This window comes from Halichoerus grypus, chromosome 7 (genome assembly GCF_964656455.1).
Source record: "Halichoerus grypus chromosome 7, mHalGry1.hap1.1, whole genome shotgun sequence".
Lineage (NCBI taxonomy): Eukaryota > Metazoa > Chordata > Mammalia > Carnivora > Phocidae > Halichoerus > Halichoerus grypus.
Genome location: NC_135718.1, coordinates 109,957,549 through 109,983,444, shown reverse-complemented (window position 1 = coordinate 109,983,444; position 25,896 = coordinate 109,957,549). Strand labels below are relative to the sequence as shown.

At 35.6% G+C, this 25,896-nt stretch overlaps 1 protein-coding gene across 1 annotated transcript in view; it reads left to right on the top strand.

The window, feature by feature from the left end:
- HMCN1 (hemicentin 1) overlaps positions 1–25,896 on the top strand; it is a 478,487-nt gene that overhangs the window by 401,782 nt on the left and 50,809 nt on the right. Inside the window, exons 70-83 of the mRNA XM_078078047.1 lie at positions 942–1,023; positions 2,414–2,550; positions 7,092–7,233; positions 8,266–8,410; positions 8,792–8,919; positions 9,220–9,376; positions 10,858–10,979; positions 11,171–11,335; positions 12,966–13,073; positions 13,490–13,627; positions 13,759–13,893; positions 17,404–17,673; positions 20,285–20,475; positions 23,918–24,131. Of these exons, the coding sequence (XP_077934173.1) occupies positions 942–1,023; positions 2,414–2,550; positions 7,092–7,233; positions 8,266–8,410; positions 8,792–8,919; positions 9,220–9,376; positions 10,858–10,979; positions 11,171–11,335; positions 12,966–13,073; positions 13,490–13,627; positions 13,759–13,893; positions 17,404–17,673; positions 20,285–20,475; positions 23,918–24,131 (2,134 nt within the window). The remainder of the gene's footprint in view (positions 1–941; positions 1,024–2,413; positions 2,551–7,091; positions 7,234–8,265; positions 8,411–8,791; positions 8,920–9,219; positions 9,377–10,857; positions 10,980–11,170; positions 11,336–12,965; positions 13,074–13,489; positions 13,628–13,758; positions 13,894–17,403; positions 17,674–20,284; positions 20,476–23,917; positions 24,132–25,896) is intronic.

Below are 25,896 nucleotides of genomic sequence, written 5' to 3'. Positions count from 1 at the left end.
GTACATCATTTTAAATTCTTAATTGAAGGACTATGTGAGTGCCATTCTTCTTAAAGTTGTATTTAAGTATTTTTGCAAACATACTAGTCTTAAATTTTTTTCGAAGGAGTTTCTGCAGCCTACCAAAAAGTTTTTCCATAACCTATAAAGTCAGTTTTGAATGTAAGAATTTAAAAATTCACAATATTCTAGGAATGTTCAAGTAGTAAAATAAATGAAAACAGGATTTTTCTGCTTTTCCAAAATATATTTTTCACAGAAGTAAGATCGTCTGTTTTACAGAGTATATTTTATGCATACGTAAGCATGGGCTGTGTCTACACAATGTCAAACATATGAAGGAAGACTAACACTTCCAGTGGAAACTATGCACGGGGTTTTTAAAGAAATGTTTCTAGTTTTAGTCAGGTAATAGTAGATGATGTTGTCAGTCTGACACTGTTTGCAACCAGATTATATAATATAGCTCTTTTGTTTCACCACGTTTACCAAAGGTACATTCAAAATGTGGAATTAATGTACTTTATTTAAATAACCTGATACTTTATTTGTTTACTTAATAAACTGTATTGCATTTTCTTCAGGAAGATGCCAATTGAACTTTTAAATCTACCATTTAAGTCCATAAATATTTGTTCAGTGAATATTGTGTGTCTCATCTGTGACCTCTGGTGCTAGGTCCTATATATATCTGCCTTTTCTGAGATCACTAAATATACCTAACATGCAAACATGTTGAGATCAGATATTGAAAACCTCTTAAAACATAGTTTTACAGAGAGCTATGTTACAGAGAGCTAATGTTAAAACAGTTTATTAAATTTTATTTGTTGTGCTATCTTGTTTTGTGTGAGACTTTATATTCATTCTAGTGAATGCTTATTCTCATCACGAAAACTGACATGTTAACATTGTGTAATTCACTTATTTGGATTTTGCAGGTGGAGGATACAGGAAGATATACGTGTCTGGCATCCAGTACTTCAGGAGATGATGATAAAGAATATTTAGTGAGAGTGCATGGTAAATTTGGCAAAATGTCCTGCAATCTATCATATACTAATACCTAATTAGAAGCTGTAATTCATGGAACCTGGGGCAGCTCTGTAGCACATCATAAGATATGTTTATGTATAAGGAAATATGTATTTTGCAAATCTGATTCTTATATTTGGCTGATCAAGTGCTTTTTGGAAATACTTCAGTGGACTTTTTGACTCATTCATTTTGTTTCTGCACAAATAATTCGTAGTTCTTTATTTAAAATCATAGACTATAAATTACGATAAAGAAGAAAATATGTCATCCAGTCTCATTACACAAAGGCTTTTTTGCATACAGATGTTTTGTCACAGAAATGTACCCTACAACATGCAGTATCAAACTTGTTTTTCATATCTCTTAATGGTTTGATGAACATGTTTTCATGTCAAAAAACATATTTTTATAACAGTTTTTAGTGATGGCATGGTGTCCCATTTTATGAATACACCATCATTTATTTAATTAATAAATTAATAATTTAATTCCCTATTTTTGGATATTTAAGCTGTTCTTGAATTTTCATCAGTACAAGGAATACTGTTATAGACATCTTTGTGCATACATATTAGCCTGTTTCCTTAATTCTTTTATTTTGATAAATTTCTATAAGTACACTTGCTTGATTACACATACACACGTACACATTTAAAGCTCCGAAATTTATTGCCAAATTACCTTCTAGAAAAGTTGGGCCATTTAGACTCAGGTCAATATTATTTCAACATAGAGATAAGAATTACTCTTTATGGAAAGGAACATTTAAAAAACCAAACAGAAGATACTTACTTCATTGTCTTAGTCAAGATGACTAGGCAGTGCAAATTGTCCGTAATTTAGGTGCCCCCCTTCCCCCACCAGCCCTACACACAAATTAGACCTGCTGTTAATTGACATGTAAGTTCTGCATATAAGAGTCACATTAAAAAATATATTTCTGAATATTATGAAAGTATATACATTTCTCTATATTATTATGGAACAGACCCTGATTTAGTAGTTTGGAAATCTGATGTTGAGAGAAAATTCTTACCAAGTGTGAGACCTGGACAAGAAATCCTTTCTTTGTGCCTTAGTTTCTTTACCTGTTAAATGGTGATAATAATGTGATTATATTACTTATCTTGTCATTCATGTGACTATTGGAAGAATTTCATTACTTTATATATGTGAAAGTACAGAGTAAGACTTAAAAAAAAAAAAAGTCCACTACTGGTAGTCATTTGTACCACAAATTGAACGAGTAATGTTTTAAGTTTATGCCTCTTATTTTATATAACAGAAGCAAAATTTGTTGAAAACCTAATATAATTCAGATCATTTTTATATCTTGTTTACTGAAAGCCTCTGACATGTTTGTTCTCGCACCCAGTACCCCCTAACATTGCTGGAACTGATGAGTCCCAGGATTTCACTGTGTTACGGAACAGACAAGTAACATTGGAATGCAAATCGGATGCAGTGCCTCCCCCTGTAATCACTTGGCTTAAAAATGGAGAACGGTTACAGGTAAATCTTGCTAAGTTCCACAAATTCATTTTGAGGAAAAAAAAAATCAGCTGTAGCGTCTTTGGTAGGTAGACAAAACCAAACAGTATCAGGCTACTATTATTTGACATTGGAGGTGTGGGCACAGGGTCTTTTAATCAGCCTTCTTTTCTCAACCTGTGCTTGGGTAGTTATTAACTAGTTATGGGTCAAAAGACAGGTATTTTGTTTCAGACACTCTGTAAATTGGTGCAAGTATGTATCTCCTGGAGCCTGTGAATTAAAATTGTATTTGAAACACTCAGCTATTTCTTTACTTGAGAGGTAAGAAGTCATCCGAGTCTCAGAAGAGCTGACCTGCCCTGTCAAGTGTCATGGGCAAATTTCTGACTGAATTTTTCTGGAATAAACTGGGACCTGAGGAGGGCCCCTCCTTGGATACCAGGAATATAGGACTGGAATCCTTGAAGAACACACTTACTGGCTCTCTAAAGCTTCCCATGCTCACGTGATATCTGTCTGCTATCAGAGTGTCACAGCCCAGGATCCTAAATAGCCTTTAGGGTTGGTGCAAAGCCTTGACTTTGAATGCTCTGATTGTTCTTATCCTAGTAGTTACTTATGCTTTTTTTCCTCCTTTTGTTTCCCCTCATCCTGTTAATATAACCTACTGTGTTACATTGTGCCTAATTATAAAAGATTAAGTCCCCTAACACTTAAGGCAGAAAGACTTCTACCACCACCAAACCATACCAAAGGACCAAAACCAGACTGGATGCTGAGAGTTACTTACATGCTAAATTATCGTGGGTATCACTTAACCTTCCTGTGTCTCAGTTTCTCTATTTATTGTGCTCCTTCTATAACGGTAGGCACTATAATTGCTACTGAGAGTAGTCGTGACCCTCAAGGAGCTCACAGACTACTTGAAAAGACATAGAATTAAATCAAAGATTAGAGCATGGATACGACTCATATGTTAGGGTGATGTATATAGCATTTAATGAAAACAGAGAAGAAGCAAGTAACTCAGACTGCAGGGTAAGGAACAATTCAGGGGAGCCTCTTGGAAAGGGTGAGTTCAGTTTTAAATGATGGGTAGATTCTGGGTGAAAAAGAAGAAGGGTATTCTAATCACGGTAATGATATCTACAAAGCCATTACAGGAAAAGGAATGCTGCTCTTGCAGGAATTGCAAAGTAACTTGGTGTGGCTGAAGTAGGCCTTGATTAAAATCCTTTGATGATTCCCCACAGATTTCAGGATTCAGGTTAAACTACCCCACTTAGCTCACAAGACCTTTCATGTTCTGACTTTTTCTCCACAGTTTTATCTCCAATGTGTGCATTTCACTCAAAACTATTTTTGAGTGAAAATAGTGAGGCACCTGCATGGTGTAGTCAGTTAAGCATCTGGCTCTTGGTTTTGGCTCAGGTCATGATCTAAGGGTCATGGGACTGAGCACCATGATGGGCTGCGCACTCATTGCAGAGTCTGCTTAAGATTCTCTCTCTCTCTCCCCCTCCCCAGCCCCCACTCTCTCTTAAAAAAAACAAACAAGCAACAACTATTAGGTGTTCAGATAGAAACTGAGTGAAAGTTGATGATGGAGAAGTTTAGGTTAATCCCTGCTATGATCAAGTGATGTTAGTACTGGGACAGGGTGAGTTCAAGAGTTATGAAAAAAGAGATGATTCAGTTTCAGATATTTTGAGTTTGAATTACCAATATATTTTCCAAGTGGAGATTCTTAAAAGTACTAAGAAATATGGGTCCCTATTTCATCAAAAACATCTTTGACTTGGTAGTCCTCCATGGTATGACCAGTTGTTAAAGCCATAGATTTGTATGAAGTTGACCAGAGAGAATAGTGTGAGATAACCTGTAAATGAGAATAGGGTGTAAGGCAACACTAATAATTATAAGGTGAGCAAAGGAAAAAGAAAAGATCAGAACAGAGAAGGAAGGACTCAGAGAGATAGAATTAAGTATAGGATACACTGGTGTACTAAAAGCCAAGGAAAAGAGAGGGAGTGGTTGACAGAGTCCATTAAGATACAAATTAAATTGCATCCATGGTTTTGGGAATAACACAGAAGTGATTAAAGATCAGAACAATGTTTCTTCAATAAAGTGATCAAAGGAAAAGATAGGTTACAGTTGTTGGGAGAGTTAAGGAAGAAGAGGAAATGGAAATAATTTTGGCCTATTCTTGAAATATAAAAGAGATTTTATGTGTTTATTTACTGAAAGAAAGAGACTAAAGGGGCGCCTGGGTGGCTCAGTCGTTAAGGGTCTGCCTTCGGCTCAGGTCATGATCCCAGGGTCCTGGGATCGAGCCCCACATCGGGCTCCCTGCTCAGTGGGGAGCCTGCTTCTCCCTCTCCCACTCCCCCTGCTTGTGTTCCCTCTCTTGCTTTGTCTCTCTCTGTCAAATAAATAAATAAAATCTTAAAAAAAAAAAAAGAGACTAAAGATATAGGAGAGAGAAAGAGAAGTTTATAGGATGACATGTGTTGAACAGAGAAGGAATGGGACCCTGTTCACAGGTGAGGAGATTAGCCTTGGACAAAAGGACTGACCTTTTTCCACAGAGATGGAAAGATAGGAAGGTTGCATTCACATGTAAGGTGGGAGGAGGAGAGAACTGCAGGCACAGGACTTTGGTTTTCTGCATGGAGTAGGAAGCAAGAGCATCGGTTGAGAATGAGATTCTATCTGAAGAAAGAAGTCAGATTTGGAAGAATCACTGGTGGGCAGTGGGAAGAGAACCAGAGAAAACTGTAGTGAGACTTGATGACTTAGCAGAACTTATTGATGTTCATGGAACAAAAACGTAAGAATAAACTCTGAAATTTTTTATTAGCCTACAACCCTGCTATACCCACATAAAAAAATTTACAAATATATGTTTTATAGAACTTAACATATATATTTAAGAAATCACTTATTCTCATCAGCGGTAATAAGATTTTTTCATTAATAGCCCCTATAGCAATGAAAGGCCTAGAGAGGAGTGCCTGAGTAGCTCAGTCGGTAAAGCGTCTGCCTTCAGCTCAGGTCATGATCCCGGGGTCCTGGGATCGGGCCCACATGGGGCTCCCTGCTCGGCGGGGGGCCTGCTTCTCCCCCTCCCTCTGCCCTTCCCCCTGCTTGTGCACTCTCTCTCTCAAATAAACAAAATCTTAAAAAAAAAAAAAAAGCCTAGAGAAAATACATGATCTCGTAAAATAAATGGAGCTGAACTGCATATTTTAGTATGAACAACTTTTTTCATTAGAAATAGACAGTTGGCCCTTGAACAGCATGGAGGTTAGAGGCACGCCCCCCCCCCACACACATACAGTCAGAAGTCCACATATAACTTTGGACTCCCCAAAATTTTACTAATAATCTGTTGTTGACCCGAAGCCTCACCAATAACATAAACAGTCTATCAACACATATTTTGTATGTTATATATATTATATACTCTATTTTTACAATAAAGTAAGCTAGAGAAAAGAAAATGTTACTAACAAAATCATAAGGAATAGAAAATACATTACAGGCTGTACTGCATTTATTGAAAAAGATCCACATATAAGTGGACCCACACAGTTCGAAGGTCAACTATATATCTATGTGGGAAAGAGCCCATATGGCAGAAAAATCTTATTTAGGCTCTTCCTGAAGTAGTTCCTTCTTTGGTTCAACCAGAAAATATCAGTCTTTGATGGCTACCTGGCATTTTTTAATGATTATGAACATCATGCATCTTAATTTGTACAAAACTACTTGTTTACATCTATTTTCCCAATTGGACTTAATAGGAAAGGTTAGGTTTCATTGTCTCTGTATTTTCATAATTCTTGGTCCCATGCCTGGGCACAAAATAAATGCTTAACAAATATTTGTAGACTAAAATCGTTTATTTACTTATTTTTAAAATGTTAAAGGATCATTATTTTCTATAAACAAAGGTAATTTATTAGTCATGGAGCTTTCAGTTGTAAGTGACAGAATTCAAACTCAAACCAACTTAAATTTTTTTTAAAGGCATTTATTACCTATAGTGATTGGTGAACTTAGGTTTTAGGTATTACTAGATCCACAGGTTCTCCTCATGTAACCAAGCATCTATGTTTTTTTTCTCTGAATCGCAACTCCGCTTGCTGTGTTTTAGATTTAGAGCTGTCCACACATGGACAGACTGCCACCAGGCTATGTCATCCTCACTACCAGACACCAGTAAAAAAATAGCCTGTCTTATTCCCCAACACTTCCAACAAAGTCCTACAGGGGGCTCTCAGGGGCCCAGCTTGAGTCACCGGCTCATCCTTGAGTATCCGGATCATTGTGGCCAGAAGAACTGGGAATACTGATTGTGCCTTTGCCTTAAGCACACTCATAGAAGTAGTTCCTGAGAGGTTTTGATCCCAGAATAATGGTAGGGGGAGCAGACAAAGCATACTAGAAGACAGGCAATCCACAGCTCACTGTAGTTATTTTTGATGTTATAAAGTAGTATTTTATTCTCTTTTCCTGACATTTCAATGGTAAATTTTACTTGCTGAATCTAGGCAACACCTCGAGTACGAATCCTATCTGGAGGGAGATACTTGCAAATTAATAATGCAGATCTAAGTGATACAGCCAATTATACTTGTGTGGCCAGCAACATTGCAGGAAAGACTACAAGAGGATTTATTCTCACTGTAAATGGTAAGAAAAATTAATAATTGTTTGTGACATTTTAAAAATTTAGCCAAGGGCATTCAAAGAAATGATAACGTTTTTTGTTTCTTATGGGCACACTCAATGAATTCTTGTGGTTATCTTATTTTTTGAAAAAGACAACATGTAGTATTTGTATTATGGCTATATTCAAACCATATTTCAAAAAAAAATAATTAAAGATACATGATCTTAGAGGATAATATATGTCCAGTTGTTATTAACATATCCTGACATTTTGTGTCATTCAGATCAGAACCATTGAGAAAGGCACACTAAGGCTTTGGATGACATGTGGTTCATTATTTAGTTCACCTTTATTCATGTTGGTGTTTGAGTATATATATACTAGACAGAGACTGCCATAGGACTGTGATTCTCTCAAATCTAAAATCTAAACATTAAAATTTGTCAATATTTAGGAAGATAATACAGACTTTTCCCCATCACAGTCTCTTTGGTTTTTTAATGTATGAAATTTTACACGATATTGGGTGACCCATACAACTAATATCTCTAAGAGTAAAATTAAAATTCAAGTTTTCTATTCCCATATGAACTCAATGATTAATAAAATACATGCTCTGAGACTTGCATGATTAATCACAGATGTGCTTTTCATTAGAACAGTCCACTTTCTGTTCTTTATTTAAAGTGAAGTTGTTCCAGTGTTAACATTCTCAGACCATTATTTGGCCAAAGAGAAATAAGAAATATCATCTTTAATTTGCATCAGACCAGAGCTGATTTTTATTCAAGCATCTCCTACAAAGCCAGATTTCACACACCGTATCAGGGATTTAAAACCTCCTTCCCCCATCTGTGCTTTATTTTGAAAAACTAAGTATCTTGAGTAAGACTTTAGGAATTAAACCTCAATTCTGTTCATACTAACCTGAATTAGCTGTAGACAAAGCTATACATTTGACTCAAAGCTAACCTTGTATTACCTCTTCAGAGTCTTAGTTCGGGCTATATTATTGATATGAATGAAGTTTTCCATGTGCATCTCTTGTGCAGTTCCTCCAAACATAAAGAGTGGCCCCCAGAGTCTTATCATTCACTTAAATACGTCAACTGTATTGGAATGCCTTGCTGAGGGTGTGCCAACCCCAAGGATAACATGGAGAAAGGATGGTGCTGTTCTATCTGCGAGTCATGCAAGGTAACAGTTCTGGAAAAGAATGCAAAATACTGCAAGAACTGAAGGATAATTCCCTAAATTTTCTTTTCCAATGTATTATTTTGGTCTTGTTATATTTAATATTAGTTCTTCATCTTAATATGAGAATCAAAATATATTATTTTAAAAGCATATCCTAAGGCTTATGGCCAAAACATAATGATTATAATTCATCCAAGATCACAAGTTCATCTGCTATGCACCTTTGTGGAATATCCCTTTTTTTCCACCAAGGGTATTGCAAATTTCTATAGCAGGAAAAAGACTAAAAATGTCACTAAGTTTTGTAGAATACTCTCAGTCAGAATGTAAATAATCAGAAAACACTGATTCCAGGGACTTCACTTGTGATCTTTCTTGTAGATACTCCATCTTGGAAAATGGATTCCTTCATATCCAGTCAGCACACGTCACAGATACTGGGCGATATTTGTGTATGGCTACCAATGCTGCTGGAACAGACCGCAGGCGAATAGATTTACAAGTCCATGGTAAATATGAACAGCATCTAATCTTTGGGTTAAATGTTCTTTGATAGCCTAAACCTGTGAGATCATAAAGACCTTGATATCCGGGGCTATGTGAAGGTACCACAATCTACTGTGAACAGTTAAGACCCGTGTTTTCTCCTCATTGTGGCTAGCACCATCACAACACTAAGTTCACAGAGTCTTCTTGTGTTTTAACTATGGAGCAAGTTACCAGTGATTAATTTCAGTCTGGCAGAAATACTTCAGATGGCATACTATTTGCTGAATGTGTTTCCCTCTTATTTGCTGACTTTGTTTTAGTTCCTCCATCCATTGCTCCGGGTCCTACCAACATAACTGTAACAGTAAATGTTCAAACTACTCTGGCTTGTGAGGCTGCTGGGATACCAAAACCATCAATCAGGTGGAGGAAAAATGGGCATCTTCTTAATGTGGATCAAAATCAGAATTCATACAGGTAAGTAATAATTTAACTGAAAAATCCCACCTACTATTTAGAAACATAATTTTAAAAAGAATTAACATTTCATCTCTATCAATGGGAACAGCATATATATAAAGTATGAAGAATTAGCTAGTATGTAGAGAGTATGTATTTTTCTTAATGCGGAATTAGTTTTTCAACCTAAAAGCTTTTTCTGAATTATGGGTTCAACTTTTCTATCCATAAGCCCTGTGGATGATGATCAGAGAGATCTACAAGATTAGATTCCTATTCTGCTTTATTTTTCTTAGCACCTTTTGGAATTTTATAAAAACAAAGAATGAAAATATTTGGTATAAGGGAAAAACTATTCTGTAAAAATAATACCACCTTTAGCTATAGAATAAAAATAAAATTCTGAACCTTGAAATACAACTTAGGTATTTGGTAGCATGTGCAGGGAGGAAAAACATGTTTTTTAAAAGCTAACCTTTTAATTACTAGGAATTTCTGATGTTGTAAATGAGCATCATTTCTTGTATCTCAATTAAGTTAACAGATAGGTATCTTGTCAAAGGAATTGCCATAATACTAAAAACAAATGTTCTTGTAGATCTACTTTGAAAATGATCAATTCTTATACATTAGGAAATATGAAACAAGGAGTGTTTCACTTGAAATTCTGTTTTTTCTCTCTTTCTCACCCTTTTAATCTTTGGGTACTGGGAGTCTAGTGATTTGAAGATATACACTATGTAGAAAGTGTGCAATACCATCAAATAAAAAAGCATGTCAAATGTATTCCCATTGAATCCAATCACTTTTATTCTATCAGTGCACACCTTGAAATAAGAAAATAGATATTTTATTTAGATTTACTTTGAATAAAGTATGTATATTTACTAGACCTCTTAAACATTTGAAGTGATCCAGATCACTTTAGTTTTGAATTGGTTAAAAGTTAGGGAAAAGACTTATTGATATATGTACTATGCATCGCAAAAGTGTCCAACACATGTAAGGAGACATGTGAACTAGGGCAACACGTAAGACAGACGAACTTGTAATTACCCGTCTGTCAATGGAAATAATCAAATACCAATCTGCAAAGTTATTGTGAGATTTAGAGGTAGTTTATGTGAAGCAGTTGAGAAGGTACCAGAATGTATTCAGTGCTCCATAAACAGTGGCTATCATCAGTGTGCTCATTTCTCTGTATTTCAGTTAGGAGAGCACGGTTGATCATGATATAAGCAATCAGAAAATGCAAGATTCCCTCTTCAAACAACCCTTCTACCCAATTGCTTCATCTAAATCTCCAAGTTGAGGCTCTATTAACCCATTGCCCATAAAAAAAAAAAAAAAAGTCTGATACTTGAAGTATCAGAGGAATTCCTCATTTTAATACAAGGAAAGAATTCCATTTCCCTCAATTCACAACATGGTGCCATGTTGAACCAGCATTTATGATAACTGATCTACAGTACATCATTGCTTTGAAATCTTTCTTCTAGGCTCCTTTCTTCAGGTTCACTAGTAATTATTTCCCCTTCTGTGGATGACACTGCAACCTATGAGTGCACTGTGACAAATGATGCCGGGGAGGATAAGAGAACCATGGATCTCACTGTCCAAGGTAGAACTGGCTTAGTACATGGATTAATAGTTATTATAATATGTTTCATTATCACACTACTTCACAAGAGGGCTTCCTTTACCACTTACTAACATTCACTTTCTGTGTAGAAAGAGAAAGATGTATGATAAGGCTTTGGAAACCTGTAAGGGTTTGAAATGTGTACTTTCTTATTGTTGTTATTGTTTTAGTCCCACCTTCCATAGCTGATGAGCCTACGGACTTTCTAGTAACCAAACGTGCCCCAACGGTTATTACCTGCACTGCTTCAGGAGTTCCATTTCCCTCAATTCACTGGACAAAAAATGGGATAAGACTACTTCCCAGGGGAGACGGTTATAGAATTCTGTCCTCAGGTAAGACCAAGCTAAGTAATTACACACCTAAGATTAGACTAATGATTAATGGATGGCCTTACCAGGCCTTTTGTTGCACCAAAATAAAAAAATAAAATACATTTTCATTCCTAGACTTATGCATCTGGAAAAAAAATACAGTTGGGCAGGGTAACTCGGCAAAGGGAGAGAAAAAAATCTGGAAACAAAATCACAATAACTGAATATAATGAGCATGATCACTGGATTTTATGTGCATATTTACTAACCCTGAAGCTTCACAAATTCACTGGTTACCTTTGAGTGAACCACACTCTTTCCATTAGCCAACAAGAATCTCCATTCATTTAACAAAGATTTAGTGCCTAAAATAAGTTATATACTCCACTGAGTTTCTGAGAATATAAAACTAGGAGGGTTCTTGTTTTCAAGGTTTTTATAACTGAGCAGGGAGGGCTGGTATAAGTGCTACGATGGATATTTTTGAGAGTGGTAGTAGCCATCATTTATAAAATTTATGTATTGAAAGAAAAAAAAATAATTCACCTAAATGAAAATATAGGTAATTCACATTGGTGTTTTGTACTGGGAAGGTACACTAGAGATAAACTAAAGTAGCAACTAACATACTGGGGCTTTCTGCATTTGTGCATGTTATTCTAAGGTAATTTGTTCATTTTTTCAAAGAAGGGAAATGATGGAAGATTGTTCTCAGGGTAAAACTTGGCTTTCAAAGCCAAGTATTTTGGCTGTCTCTGAAATGTGTATAGATTGGTAACAATTAAAATCATAAAATAGAAATTAACTACCCTTCAGCACAAGGTATTGTGTTGAGAGAACAGTTTGGAACTTTCTCAAAATATTAAACAAGAGTTACCATATGACCCAGCAGCTCCATTCCTAGGCATCTACCCAGAAAAATGAAAACATATGTCTACACAAAGACTTGTATGCAAATGTTCATACAGCATTATTCACAATAGAGAAAGTAGAAACAATCCAAATGTCCATCAACTGATGAAAGAATAAACAAAATGTGGATAATCCACACAATGAAATTCTATTTATCAATAAAATGGAACAAAAATATTGGCACATGCTACAACAGATGAAACTCAAAAACTGTGCTCACAGTGAAAGAAATCAGACGCAAAGGACAGCTGTATGATTGCATCTGCATGAAATGTTCAGAAAAGGCAAATATATGAAGAAGAAGAAGAAGAAGAAATTAGTAATTGCTTGGGGCTGGGGCTGGGGCTGGGAATGAGAAGTGACTGTAAATGGAATGAGATTTCTTTTTCTTTTTCTTTTTTTTTTTTTTTTTGGAATGAGATTTCTTTTTAGGGTAATAGAAATGTCCTCAAAATTAGATTGTAAGAGTTGCACAACTCTGTAAAGATACTAAAAATCATAAAATTGTACATTTAAAAGGGTGAATTTTATGGCATGTAAATTTTGCCTAAATAAAGCTATTAATAATGATTAAAAGGCACTGTGCTAGGCCCTTCAGGGGATACAAGTATGAGTATAAGCCAAGCACCACTGTGCTATGGGGATGAAAACACAAAATCAGAGAGACATAGTTTATTGAACCAGAGAAATGGTTGCAGAAAAATGGACACCCTATGCATAAAAACTTTTTCCTTTTTAGGAGCAATTGAAATATTTGCCACTCAGTTAAACCATGCTGGAAGATACACTTGTGTCGCCAGGAACGCAGCTGGTTCTGCACATCGACACGTGACCCTTTATGTCCAGGGTATGGAAGCTCATTTAACTCATTAAAAGCTTGTTTTTTCTTCAAGTCATGTTTATTCTTGAAAGAATGTACTGTCTAGAAATACCTTGGGGATATGAAAGACTGACAGATATTTTTCAATAAACTAAGAAAAACATACAAATGAAAAATCACACAGAACAACCCCAAATTATTTTTTTTCTTGAGTTTCTATAATCTGTTCCTGCTTCTAGTCTTCTAACGGAATTCTTCTAATGGAAACTGCCTACAGTAGCAAGACTCAAAAAAAATGTAATATGGCCAATATTCTCTTTTCCCCTGGACAATCAAATCGCTAATAATGTGGAATATGAATCCGGGCATGTTTAACCTCGTGGCTACTTTTAGACATTTCTGCCACCAACTGGTGCCATTGCTTTTTCTGTTGGTTCTTATAGAGCCTCCAGTCATTCAGCCTCAGCCAAGTGAACTAGATGTCATTGTGAACAATCCCATTTTATTACCATGTGAAGCAACAGGGACACCCAGTCCTTTCATTACTTGGCAAAAAGAAGGCATCAATGTCATCACTGCAGGTACCTACCACTGTTTCTATCAAGAAAATTACAGCAAATCAGTGTTTTATAATTCAGAAGTCAGTATGCTTTTTTTAATGAAAAAAAATTTAACAAAAATTCTTCCCACTGTGCTTTCATAACCGATGTAGGCAAAAGCCATGCAGTTCTTCCCAGTGGCGGCTTGCAGATCTCCAGAGCTGTCAGAGAAGATGCTGGTACTTACATGTGCGTGGCTCAGAATCCAGCTGGTACAGCCTTAGGCAAAATCAAATTAAATGTTCAAGGTACCTAAAGAGTAAATTTCTATGTCTTCATTGCAAAGATGCTTGTAACAATGTATACCAAAGTTCATCTATCTAAAATAACCATGCTGCCATAGCTCTCAACATTCTTAGTTTACGTTATACAATGTGTTTTTTCTCTTACCCTTATGAAGAAGAAAATTTAATGGTTGGGGTTTTTTTGGTCATTGTTTATATAAGAAAACTGAGGCATCTCATGGTATTTTGGATTTCTATGAACTTCCATATGGTACTCTGTTTCATTGTAGCACATATTTAAGGTAACTTTTAAATCCCTTCTCCCCATAATACCACATTGGATACATTATGAAACACTAGATTCTAATATCCACTTAAAAAACAAATCATATATATTTTAAAATCATAAAACAAAAAATGTAATTGCAGTTAACCAACTTGATGGGAAAAAATTATTCTGTAGACAAAGCAGGGTCTTTTCATATTTAACTGTTATTTTCTTGACATAATATTCATATCTTGCATGCATTGTTTTTGTGACCTGGAAGTAGATTCTGAGCTTCTGAATTTGCATTAGCTGATTTTGAATTTCCTTATAGTGTGATTTTCCTATGGTAAATTACTGACTATAGTAAAGCTTACTTAACTATGTATTATAAATCTCTTTATATTGTTAATATTTTCTCAACAAATATTTATTGCAATAATAAGTGGAAATACATTGAACATTACAGACATGATCCTTCCCTTATGGTGTACAGAAGGAAAAAAACTAAACTACCAAATAAATAATTATAAATTCTGACATATGCTACATAGAAAAAAAGGCTGAGATGGGGAATAATGGGGAAATGTGGGCACCACTTCACATTAGTGGTTAAAGTAGGCTTTAAGAAGTAGGCTTCTCTAAAGGAGTACCATTTAGGCTGAGACCTGAATGATAAGCTAGGATGAGCCATGCAAAAGTGGCAGAGTATCCAAGGGAGAGAGGACAGCACATGCGGTGGCCCCACGGCAGGCAGAGTAAGGAAAGAAGCATGGCAGTGTGGTAGAGAGTGGTGGAGAAGAAGAAGGCTGGCACAATGTGAAGGAAATCAGAAAAGAAAGTGGGCCAATGCTTGGAGGGTCAGAAGGACCACACAAAGGTTATATTTTCTTCTCTATGCAGTGGGAGACCTTTTAAGGGTTTAACCAAGGTGCTTATTTGGTTTTAGGAAGATCTCGTTTGCTGCTATTGTAGGTAATGGTTTAGTGAAGGAGCAAGACTAGAGCTGGAGGAACTATTCAGGTCCTCTAGGCAGGGTGTTACAGCCTGGCTGGAAGTGAGAGTGGCTGTGTAAGTTGCAGGGGTAAATGGAAAAAGTGATGGATTTAAGATACTTCTGGAGGTGTAACTGCCAGGATGACTGATAAATCAGATTTGGGAGGTTAGGAAAAAAGAGGAATTAATGATGTTTCCTGGGCTTTGGGCTTGAGCTAGTGAGTGGATGATAGTGCCATGGGGGGATGATAGTGCAAGGGGGAGGAACTGGCTTTGGAGGAAAGAAAACATAATTTCTGATTGATCCTATGAGATGTGGGAAACTATTAGAAATCCTAGTGGAGATAACAAATTGAGTTGAATATGGATTCAGAGCTCAAGGGAGAAGTATAGTGTAAGATATAAATTTGGAAGTAATCAGCATATTTCAGTCCACAAGACTGGATCAGAATTTGGACAGAAAAAGAGCTAAGGACAAAGACCCAGAACTCTACATTGTTTAAAGGCCTGAGAAAAGAGAGGATGCTGGAGAAGAATACAAAGGAGCAGGCAGACATGTTAGAGGAAAGCCAGATGGAGGCTAGGAGAGGAGAGTGTTTCAAGAAGAAGGGAGTGGACGATTTGTTGAATGCAAGTGAGAGATCAGTTGGATAAGGACCAATAAATATCCATTGGCTTTGGCAACATGGAGGTCATGGAAAGAACACTTCCATATAGGAGGGGTTTTTCCTTCACTAATTGATTAAAATTATTGGTATGGGCAATTCTGGGACAAAGAAACACATTAAATGATTAATGGCATTTCAACATTCCAAAAGCAACCAGAGATAACTGCATACTCTAGAGGCATGAAAATTCTGAACCAAATCTCTCTCCTTGCAGATACAGTTTGTAATGGAAAGCACAAACCCAACCAAATAATGTTGGCTGATATAAGTAATTTTAACATGGTTATTCATATTTTTTTCGCAACTTGTTGATTTTATCTTACTCATCACTATTAGCGTACTTTAAAATTTGGTCTCGGGGTGCCTGGGTGGCTCAGTGAGTTAAGCATCTGACTTCAGCTCAGGGTCCTGGGATCAAGCCCCTTGTCTGTTTCTCCCTCCCCCTCTCCCCCTCCCCACACTCTTGTATGCATGCACGCTTTCTCTCTCTCTCTCAAATAAATAAAATCTTTAAAAATAAATAATAAAATAAATAAAATAAAATTTGGTCTCCATGTGGTTGACCATTTCTCCATATCCTCTGAAGACGTGGCAGATAGTTCTACGTCCCCAGGACTTGCTATGCACAGGGCATTACGTGGATCAGTGGAGCTCTCAGAGATCTCATTTCTGATTCCATTTCTCAGTCTGCATGTGTGGTAACAATGTGAAAACAACATTTGTCTTGTTTCTCTCTTAAGCTTTTTTGAATGAGTGGTAGTTTTTTTGTTTTTTGTGGGTTTTGCCGGCACATACTTAAAGGGATTATTTTTACTGTCACTGTTGTCCTCTGCACCTTGTCACTGTCTCTGGACTTGCATTGACACAAGTGGATCATTCTCTCGTTTCTTTCCCGTGTGCTTGTGGTCAGTTGCTCCTTGTTTGTCCTTGATTGTTCTCTGATAATTATTTAATATTTCTTTGAAGCTCAATAAAATATCCAGGCCAATACCTAAGTGGTAATCAACCTACTGGAAACAATAGGAAGAGAACACCTTATCGTAAGCCCTTCCACAGCTTTCGGAAGAAGTGGGAAGAGTTTTACATATATAATTCTTTTCCATGATCTATTCATTTATTTACTTAGTCATTCAAACAATACTGTGTTAAATATGGCCACTGTATTTGAGACACTAAGCACTGTAGGAAACACTTGAGTAAAAGTATCTCTGAGCAGTTGAATAATTTCCAAACCTTGAAGGGGTCTATTCTGAAAGTTTAAGTAGCTGAAATGAATCACATAATACAGTATGTTAAAGAAAATGCCTCTGTTGACACAACCTAAGTTTTCTAGACATGCAGTACCTCAGGAATATATGTTTATGTCCTCATTTAAAATTGAATAGCATTTACATTTGTTAACTATGCAGAGAATAATGTTCTGAAAATGGCTCAAAGAATTTTCTTTTCCAATGAAAACAAAGTATAGTGATCCTTTGATGATAATATGGTAAAGTCAGGATTTCATTTCTTTTCTGTGTGACTTCCGTTTGCTAGAGTGATACTGTGGTGTGTACATGGTACATTTATGCTTTTAAGATGAAGTTTACACTTTGTATCTTTCAGTTCCTCCAGTCATTAGCCCCCATCCAGAGGAATATATTACTGCTCTGGATAAGCCCATCTCCCTACCGTGTGAGGCAGATGGCTTCCCACCACCCGACATTACCTGGCATAAAGATGGGCATGCAATTGTGGAATCAATCCGCCAGCGCATCCTCAGCTCTGGGGCTCTGCACATCGCATTTGCTCAGCCTGATGATGCCGGCCAGTACACGTGCATGGCAACTAACGTGGCAGGATCAAGCAGCATGAGCACCAAGCTCATTGTCCATGGTAGGTTATTTAACATTAATTATTTCAATCTGCTACATTGCCATGGCAAAGAGAAAAGACCACAGAGAAAAAATATGATGAAAGCCAAAGTCATGCAAAACCAGCAATCCGAAGTGGGGTGTGTGTGTGTGTGGTGTGTAGGTATACTTACCCTTCTAATATGTAGGCTCTGATTATTTGTGTGGGCAAAAGTAAGGCTATGATTATGTATGTGTGAGAAAGAAAGAGAGATTTTATAAAGATAGCCAAAATACCTAATGTGTTTCCAATAATCCCCTCATATTGTGATTATTAGTATTTATACTTTGGCCATAGATCCCATTTATGGGATCCATTTGTGTTTTGTGACTATTCTGCTTACTTCTCAACTTGCAAATGATCTTCACTCAAAACTAATCTCCATATGAGCTACATTATACAGTGTGAACCTAATGAGAGTTGGGAATCTATTCAATTCATTATTTTAAAGTAGCAAAATATTTACAAGTATATTTTTATAACAGAAAAAAAATCTTTTTTTCTTTGTATTCAGACAACTAACAAAATATCTAAGGATCAGCATTGAAATATTTTCGTTGTTAATGTGTATTTTAAATATAAAATACCCATTAATATCAGTGTGAGAACACAATGAGTAAATTAAACTCTTTCCAACTACTGTTTTCAGAGGTAACTCTTGTAATGAGTCTCTGCTCTTTCCTTTTCTAAAAAATTTGTGAAAGCCATTTTTTATCCTCCAGGTATGTTTGAATTTCCTATGGCTTCATAGTTAAAGTGATGATTTCAAGCAGACACAATTTTAATTGAATAAAGAAATAATAGCCCAAATTTTAAATCACCATTTATGAGTTTTTTAAATACTTACCCTGGTTTATACCTGCTTTTAGTTCATATAATTGAATTAATCAATACACATTAGTTCTTTAGCTTCAAATAAATAATACTCTTCTTTCTCAAATTTGTATAAAGTTTACCAAAATTAACCATATACTAAACAACAAAATAATCATTAATACAATTTTAAAATAAGGTCACAATTCCTGCCCACAATGCAATAAAGCTAGAAACATGTAATAAACTTTTAATGCCAAAACCCCAACCCCAAGCAAATTTAAAAATACCATTCTAGTTAACAAGTAGGTCAAAGAATATGTTTTCATTTTCATACTATTTAGAAAATAATAAAAATAACGACACTATATAGCAAAATGTATGGTGTGTGGCCAAAGTTAAAATCAAATGTAAAGTCATAACCTTAAAATTTTCATCTTGAAAAAGAAGGAAGCAAATGTACTAATGTTACAACTTTGTCACCCTAGTAAAATTGAAATATCAATCCCAAAGATAAAGAAAATGATAAAAATACAGTATAAATTAATTAAAAATGAATCAAATATTTACAGTGTACCATTCAACAAAATAGATTTTTGTGTTTTCCCTATTATCTATGTTTCTGTGGATAATCATTCATATATGGTTTATGTATTTACTCATATAATAAAAAAAATAATTTTTGCTGAATACAGCTTTTGTCCTGTCACTTTTCAGAATGTCATTAAAATTGATCTATTTCTTACTGGTATGTTTGAATAATTCCAAAAGTCATAGTTTTTGGAGGGGAGTGTATTTTTACTTTTTGAGCCAAGTATTCGTAATGCTTTTCAAGCCTTTCCTTTAGAAGTAAATAGCTTAGTTCCAATCCACTAAGGTATTTGTTAGTATATTAAAATAGTCAATTGATCTTTCTATATTGCCTAAATTCCAGTCCAAAAAAATTTGAGGCATAGGAAGTATTTGCATAGAGTTCTGAAATCACTATAAAAATTTATTCTGCAGCAGTATAAAAGCTGAATTAAATGTCTTGACCTGGTTTTACTTGCATTTGTTGTAACACATGAAATACTGCAATAAATTTTTTTTTCCATAACACTTTGTGATATTCAATATCGGGTGAGTGTTTTACAGTGTTTTAAACTGGTGACTTTTATCCGTTTGTTCTCACAGTATATCTGTGATAAAAATCCAGTGATTATACAACCACAGAAGCATTTTTGGATTTTGTTGCTCTAGTTTGTTTGTTTGTTTTACTTCACTGCAATAAGCATAAGAAACTTAAGTAAAAGAAAGTTAGGAAGGGTGGCTCAGTCGGTTAAGTGTCTGCCTTTGGCTCAGGTCATGATCTCAGGGTCCTGGGATCAAGCCCTGCGTCAGGGTCCCTGCTCAGTGGGGAGCCTGGTTCTCCTTCTCCCTCTCCCTGCTGCTCTCCCTGCTTGTGCTTTCTCTCGCTGTGTCAAATAAATAAATTTTAAAAATCTTAAAAAAAAAAAAGAGAGAGAAAGTTAGGAAGCCAAATAAAATCTAAGGATTTCTAATCTAGTTCTATGTCATTTGCTTAGAAACTGATTGTGAATATATTCAACAAGTTGAAATCCATTGAGGTTCTTGCTATAGGCATCTTTCATGATAACAAACAAATCAATATCTTAATACATTTTATTTTACTATTTCCAGCAAAATTATCCTCAAAAGAGTCTTTTGTGTGTCAATATTCTGTGTGAATAAGGATATTATTGAACATCCTGAATGACTATCTTTTTTAAACTTTTCTTAGTACCTCCTAGAATCCGAAGTACAGAAATACACTACACGGTCAATGAGAATTCACAAGCCATTCTTCCATGCATGGCTGATGGAATCCCCACACCAGCAATTAACTGGAAAAAAGACAATGTTCTTTTAGCTAACTTGTTAGGAAAATATACCATTGAACCCTATGGAGAACTTATTCTGGAAAATGTTGTGGTAAGTTTAATAGATGTGAATAGATACTTTAAACCAGATTGGTAATTCACCCTTTTACTTTTCGTAACTTAGCCTGGAAATATATTCTTTAATAATGAAAGAAAAATACTCTTATAAATTCAGGGCAAAAAATGAATTTCACATATATTTCATTTTATGGCCCAGGTCTAAGAATAATATTTAACAGATGGTAGGAACTCATAAGTGGCCTCCTTCTAAAATTATTTTATTTTTGTGGAAATCTGTTTATCAGGAAAAATTCTAAGTACCTCTGTTATATTCCATGCATGTAACCATGTATGGGAATGATTAGAGAGTGGAGATAGAAGAATGTCTGATGCATTATTAAGCAGATATGAAAAGCAGTTTTTCTCTTCTTTTCAGGATTTTGAATAACCCTTTCTAGTCATTGACAAGGAAACTAAAGTCTTAGGGATCTACACAGGGTAAGATTTTTTAATAGTCTTAGGTGGTGCTTACCCAGTCTACAGAATAGTAGCTATCAGAAGCATCTCAGTTTTTGTGGTAGCCCACTTGAAGAAGAATCTATATATATGCATACTACATGACTTTTAAAAATATTTACCATGTGGTTTGAGAATATCAATACTTGGCCCTGAATATGAAACATGATTAAAATGTGAATCACTTTCAGAGCTTTTGTGCATATCTTATTCCTATTCCTTGCCCTTCAAAATACCTAAACTTCATTACAAAATCTTTGTGGAATTAAATTTGAACAGATTAAAATAATAAAATTGATTACATTCACTTTGTAGTATAATTTTGGCCATTAGCCAGACTCCTGGGATTATCAGGTAAATAACCCTAGTGATTGGCTGTATCACTGGGCCCTAACTCAACCACATGTGCCAACAAAAATCATATTTATTCAAATCAGTTGTAAAATGTGCCATTATTTTATGTACCACTAAGAAAGAAAAAGTACAGTTAAGTAAACTGGAGAGGGCCATCAATTTTTAAGTTGTATCGAGGTTTCAGGGATATTAAAAGTTAAAAATACGAATTTTAGAATTGATAAAATAAGGATAAATTTGTTTGTTTAAGCTAGTAAATACCTTTAGTGGGATTACCCCCAGGCTCAGGAATGTTGAATTTGGGCCCTCTATTACACTTACAGACCTGAAGGAATTAAATGAGCAAGAAGAGTTTAGACTTTTAGTGGGACAGTGTGACTCAGATATGTTAAAAAACATAACAATAAAGTAGTTTATAAATACTAGATGAAGGACTCAAATGATGAGTAGAAATCTACTTGTGAATAGTATGTACAATCCAGATTTTTAAGTGCTTCACTTCCATAAAATCCTTGATTTTAAGCTTAAATTGTTATAAACTGAGAATTTTAAGAACAGCTAAGTGATATGGAGGTGGGGAGACCTTTATAGAGAATATGATTTATTCCTGTTTGCCCTTTAAAAAAAAGTATGCAGCCAACCAAATTTAGATTGTATCTACTATTAGTGATTACAATTTTTATGCTACATTTCCAAGCAACCCTTTAATGTTTCAATGCAAAAAAAAAAATATTCTTAAACTTTTTAAAGAGAAGGAAAAGTAATGTACTCAGAAGCATTCAATCATTAATTCAAAAAATATTTATTGAATACCTTCTGTGTGACCAGCACTGATTTATGCAGTAGTAATATATGAGGTAACAAAGAACTCAAAGATCCTTGCCTTCATGCAGTTTATTTCTAGAGGAGGGAGATAGACAATAAAAAAATAATAATAAATAATGTATACAATAATAATAAACAATGTATACAATACGTCAGAAGAAAATAAGTAGTATGAAAAATAAAAGAACAGAATAAAAGCGATCAGAGTTTGGATGGGTACCAGTTACATTTTTTAATAGGATAGTCAGGGTGAGTCTCCTTTGGGAAGGGGACATTTGAGTAAAACTTAAAGGAAGTGAGTTAGCCAAGCAAATATCTGGGGGAAAAGCATGATAGGCAGGTAAAACTGGGATGTTCCTGTCTCAGATATCTAGAGGAAAGAACTTAAGGTGGGAACATGCCTAATATATTGGAAGAACAGGGGCCCAGTAAAAGCAAAGAAGGAAAAAAAAAAAAAGAAGGAGAAGGAGGAGAAGGAGAAGAAGAAAGAAAGAAAAGAAAATGAAGGCCAGATCATGTAGTGTCTTGTAGATTATAACAATTTTGCTTTTTACTTTAAATAAAATTAGAATACATTGCAGGTTTTGAGCCTGGGATCAATGTTATCTGTCTTACATTTTTGCAATACTACATTGACCATTGTAATGAGCAGAGGCAAGGGTAGAAGCAGAAAGACCTGTTGGGAAGATGATTTGAAGTCTGAGGAGAGATTATATTAACAGAGAAGGGGTGGGAAGTGGCTGGATTCTGCATATACTCTGAAGCTAGGATTTCCTAGCTAGATTGCCACTGGAGTATGAAAAAGAAAAGAGTACAGATGACTCAGATGCCTGAGAACAAAAGGCATTAAAAACTGGAAGGACAAAATAGCCATCAACTGATATGGTAAAGGCTACCAATGAAACAGGATGGTGAAAGGGAAATTGGGGGTTCAGTTTTGGACATGAGTTTGAGATGTCTTTTGGGCATACAAGCAGAGAGGTGAAATGGGAATTTCAGTGTAACTGGAGTTTGGAAGAAAGATCTGGCCTGCAAATACTGGTACTCATCAGCATATAGATAGTATTTAAAGCCATGAGACTGGATGACATCACTAAGGACCCAAGTCAGATAGAGAAGAGGACTGAAGACTGAGCCCTCTCGCATGCCAACATCAAGATGTTAATATTGAAGGGAAGCCAGGAAAAAGAGATGGAAATGGAGCAACCAGTGAGGTAGGAAGGAAACTAGGAGAAGGGGGTAGCCTGGAAGCCAAGTGAAGACATGGTTTCACAGAGACAGGGTGTCAAATTGATGCCATTCCAGGACATCTAGTAAGATGAGTGCCAAGACTGGCTGTTGTATTTAGCAAGTGAAACTTAAGAATTGCAGGTAGTATTGCCCATACCCTTTCCATCTCCTTTGATAATTTTGGTGGTGTTTGGTGCCACATTACCAAGAAAGCCAGCTACCAGCTAAGATGCTACCAAACTTTTTAATTATGTGTTCTTTATCTGTACATTGTAGAGCTGCAGTACACTTGATGTTTAGTAAACTTTAGAACTTTTGTAGAGTTTTCTGAGATCTTATTACTGTAAATTGCTATAGTTCTGTAGGGTATGGGCTTTTGTTTCAACTCCTATACATCTTAAATTATGTTATGCAAAAGCTAGCCAGATGGTTCAGACTACAAGATGGAAATTTAAACTGTCTTTAAATAAGAGTGCTCCTTTGGGAACCAAGCTATGCAATTTTATGTATTTTATGGAATATGATGTAAGACTATGTAATTTTAACACTATAATTTTTCTTTATTTAAGCCGGAGGATTCTGGCACCTATACCTGTGTTGCTAACAACGCTGCAGGTGAAGACACACATATGGTCAGCCTGACTGTACATGTTCTCCCCACTTTTACTGAACTTCCTGGAGATATGTCATTAACTAAAGGAGAACAGCTACGATTAAGCTGTAAAGCCACTGGGATTCCATTGCCCAAGTTAACGTGGACCTTCAATAACAATATTATTCCAGGTTGGTCATTTAATTCTTAAGTAGATAAATATACCCATAAAAAACTCTAAACCAATCTCCATTTCCTTTAGCTGTGGGAATTGATTGAAAAGTTACATGAAGAGATGGGCACCTGGGTGGCTCATCAGTTGAGCATCTGACTCTTGGTTGCAGCTCAGGTCATGATCTCAGGGTGTGGGATCGAACCCCACCTCTGGGCTCTGCACACAGCAAGGAGTCTGCTTGAGAGATTCTCTCTTTCCCTCTCCCTCCCCCTCAGCTCCTCCCCCTGTGCACACTCTCTCTCTCTCAAATAAATAAATAAATAAAATCTAAAAATAAAGGTTACATGAAGAGTTGATTGCTTTAACTTCTATAAAATATATACCTTTGCCTGGATTTTACCCTATACCCAGTATATATATTCTTTTTTTCATTCTTTTGAAGGATAAGTTAATCACAGGACCATATGTGACAGGATATTAGTAGACGTTTTTAACCTAAGAATAATCTCCCTCCCCCAGGAGAAGACAATATTGTATACACAGGTACCTAAACTTATCCTCCCTGATAAATGGATTAAGGTGGCTACTGTTGAAGTCCTGAAGACTCACCTAATTTGACAGAGGAGAGCTCTGCTTCTCACTGTATGAATTAACATCGATTAACCTCTCTTATAATGTAAATCAATTATGTAGAAAATTTTTGGTCACTATGTGCACTACAAGTTAAAGTAGTGCCTGGAACCCAGAAGCACTCATCTCTGGGAGGACACGTATCTCCTTATTTGTTAGACCATGTTATCAGCACAAAGATGTTATCAGTTAATAAGAAGTTGTCATACCCAAAATTGAGTTCTGAAATACTGCACTATTAGCATTTAATAAATGTCTTCCTAGAAAAGAAGTAATAAGCTTGAATTCTTCTGTTCTAGAGATTTATGTTAATGACTGAAATTCATCGACTGTATTACCTTAATAATAACAGTATACCTCACTAAGGAAAAATAGTCTAAAAAGTCTAATCAGTACTGTTTTCTGACTGTATAATACTAATTCAGCTATTTAAATTTTTAAAGCTTGATTTTCCACTTCATATTCAGCAGTATGAAATCTTTTGAAATAATTTGAATGGGGGAAAGCATACAAGGTAAACATACCAACATAATTAGATATTTGCTGGTCTAATCAGAATCTTATTTTTGTTGTTTGAGGATTAGCATGTTTACCTTATTCTCTATTCCAAATATTATAACTACTTTTATAAATATTTATATCAACAACCATTTATGGAGAAGTTTAAATCATTACAAATTTAATCATGTTGTCATTATTACCTAACTAGCATATGTTTTCATGATTTCCCCTCTGACCTGCCAAGTCCGTTGAATTACAGCTGAAAAGGTTTTCATGTTTTTGATGTAAATTGTTTGGGAGGAAAAGGGGTGAGATAAATAAAGTGGAAAATGTCATAGGTCTGAATGAAAGATTTTTGAAACCCAGAGAGACCAGAAGCCAGATTTAGGCAACACTTAAAAGGTGTACTTTAAATCTAAAATAATTTTAGGGGCGCCTGGGTGGCTCAGTCGTTAAGCGTCTGCCTTCGGCTCAGGTCATGATCCCGGGGTCCTGGGATCGAGCCCCGCGTCGGGCTCCCTGCTCCGCGGGAAAGCCTGCTTCTCCCTCTCCCACTCCCCCTGCTTGTGTTCCCTCTCTCGCTGTCTCTCTCTGTCAAGTAAATAAATAAAATCTTTAAAAAATAAATAAATAAATAAATAAATCTAAAA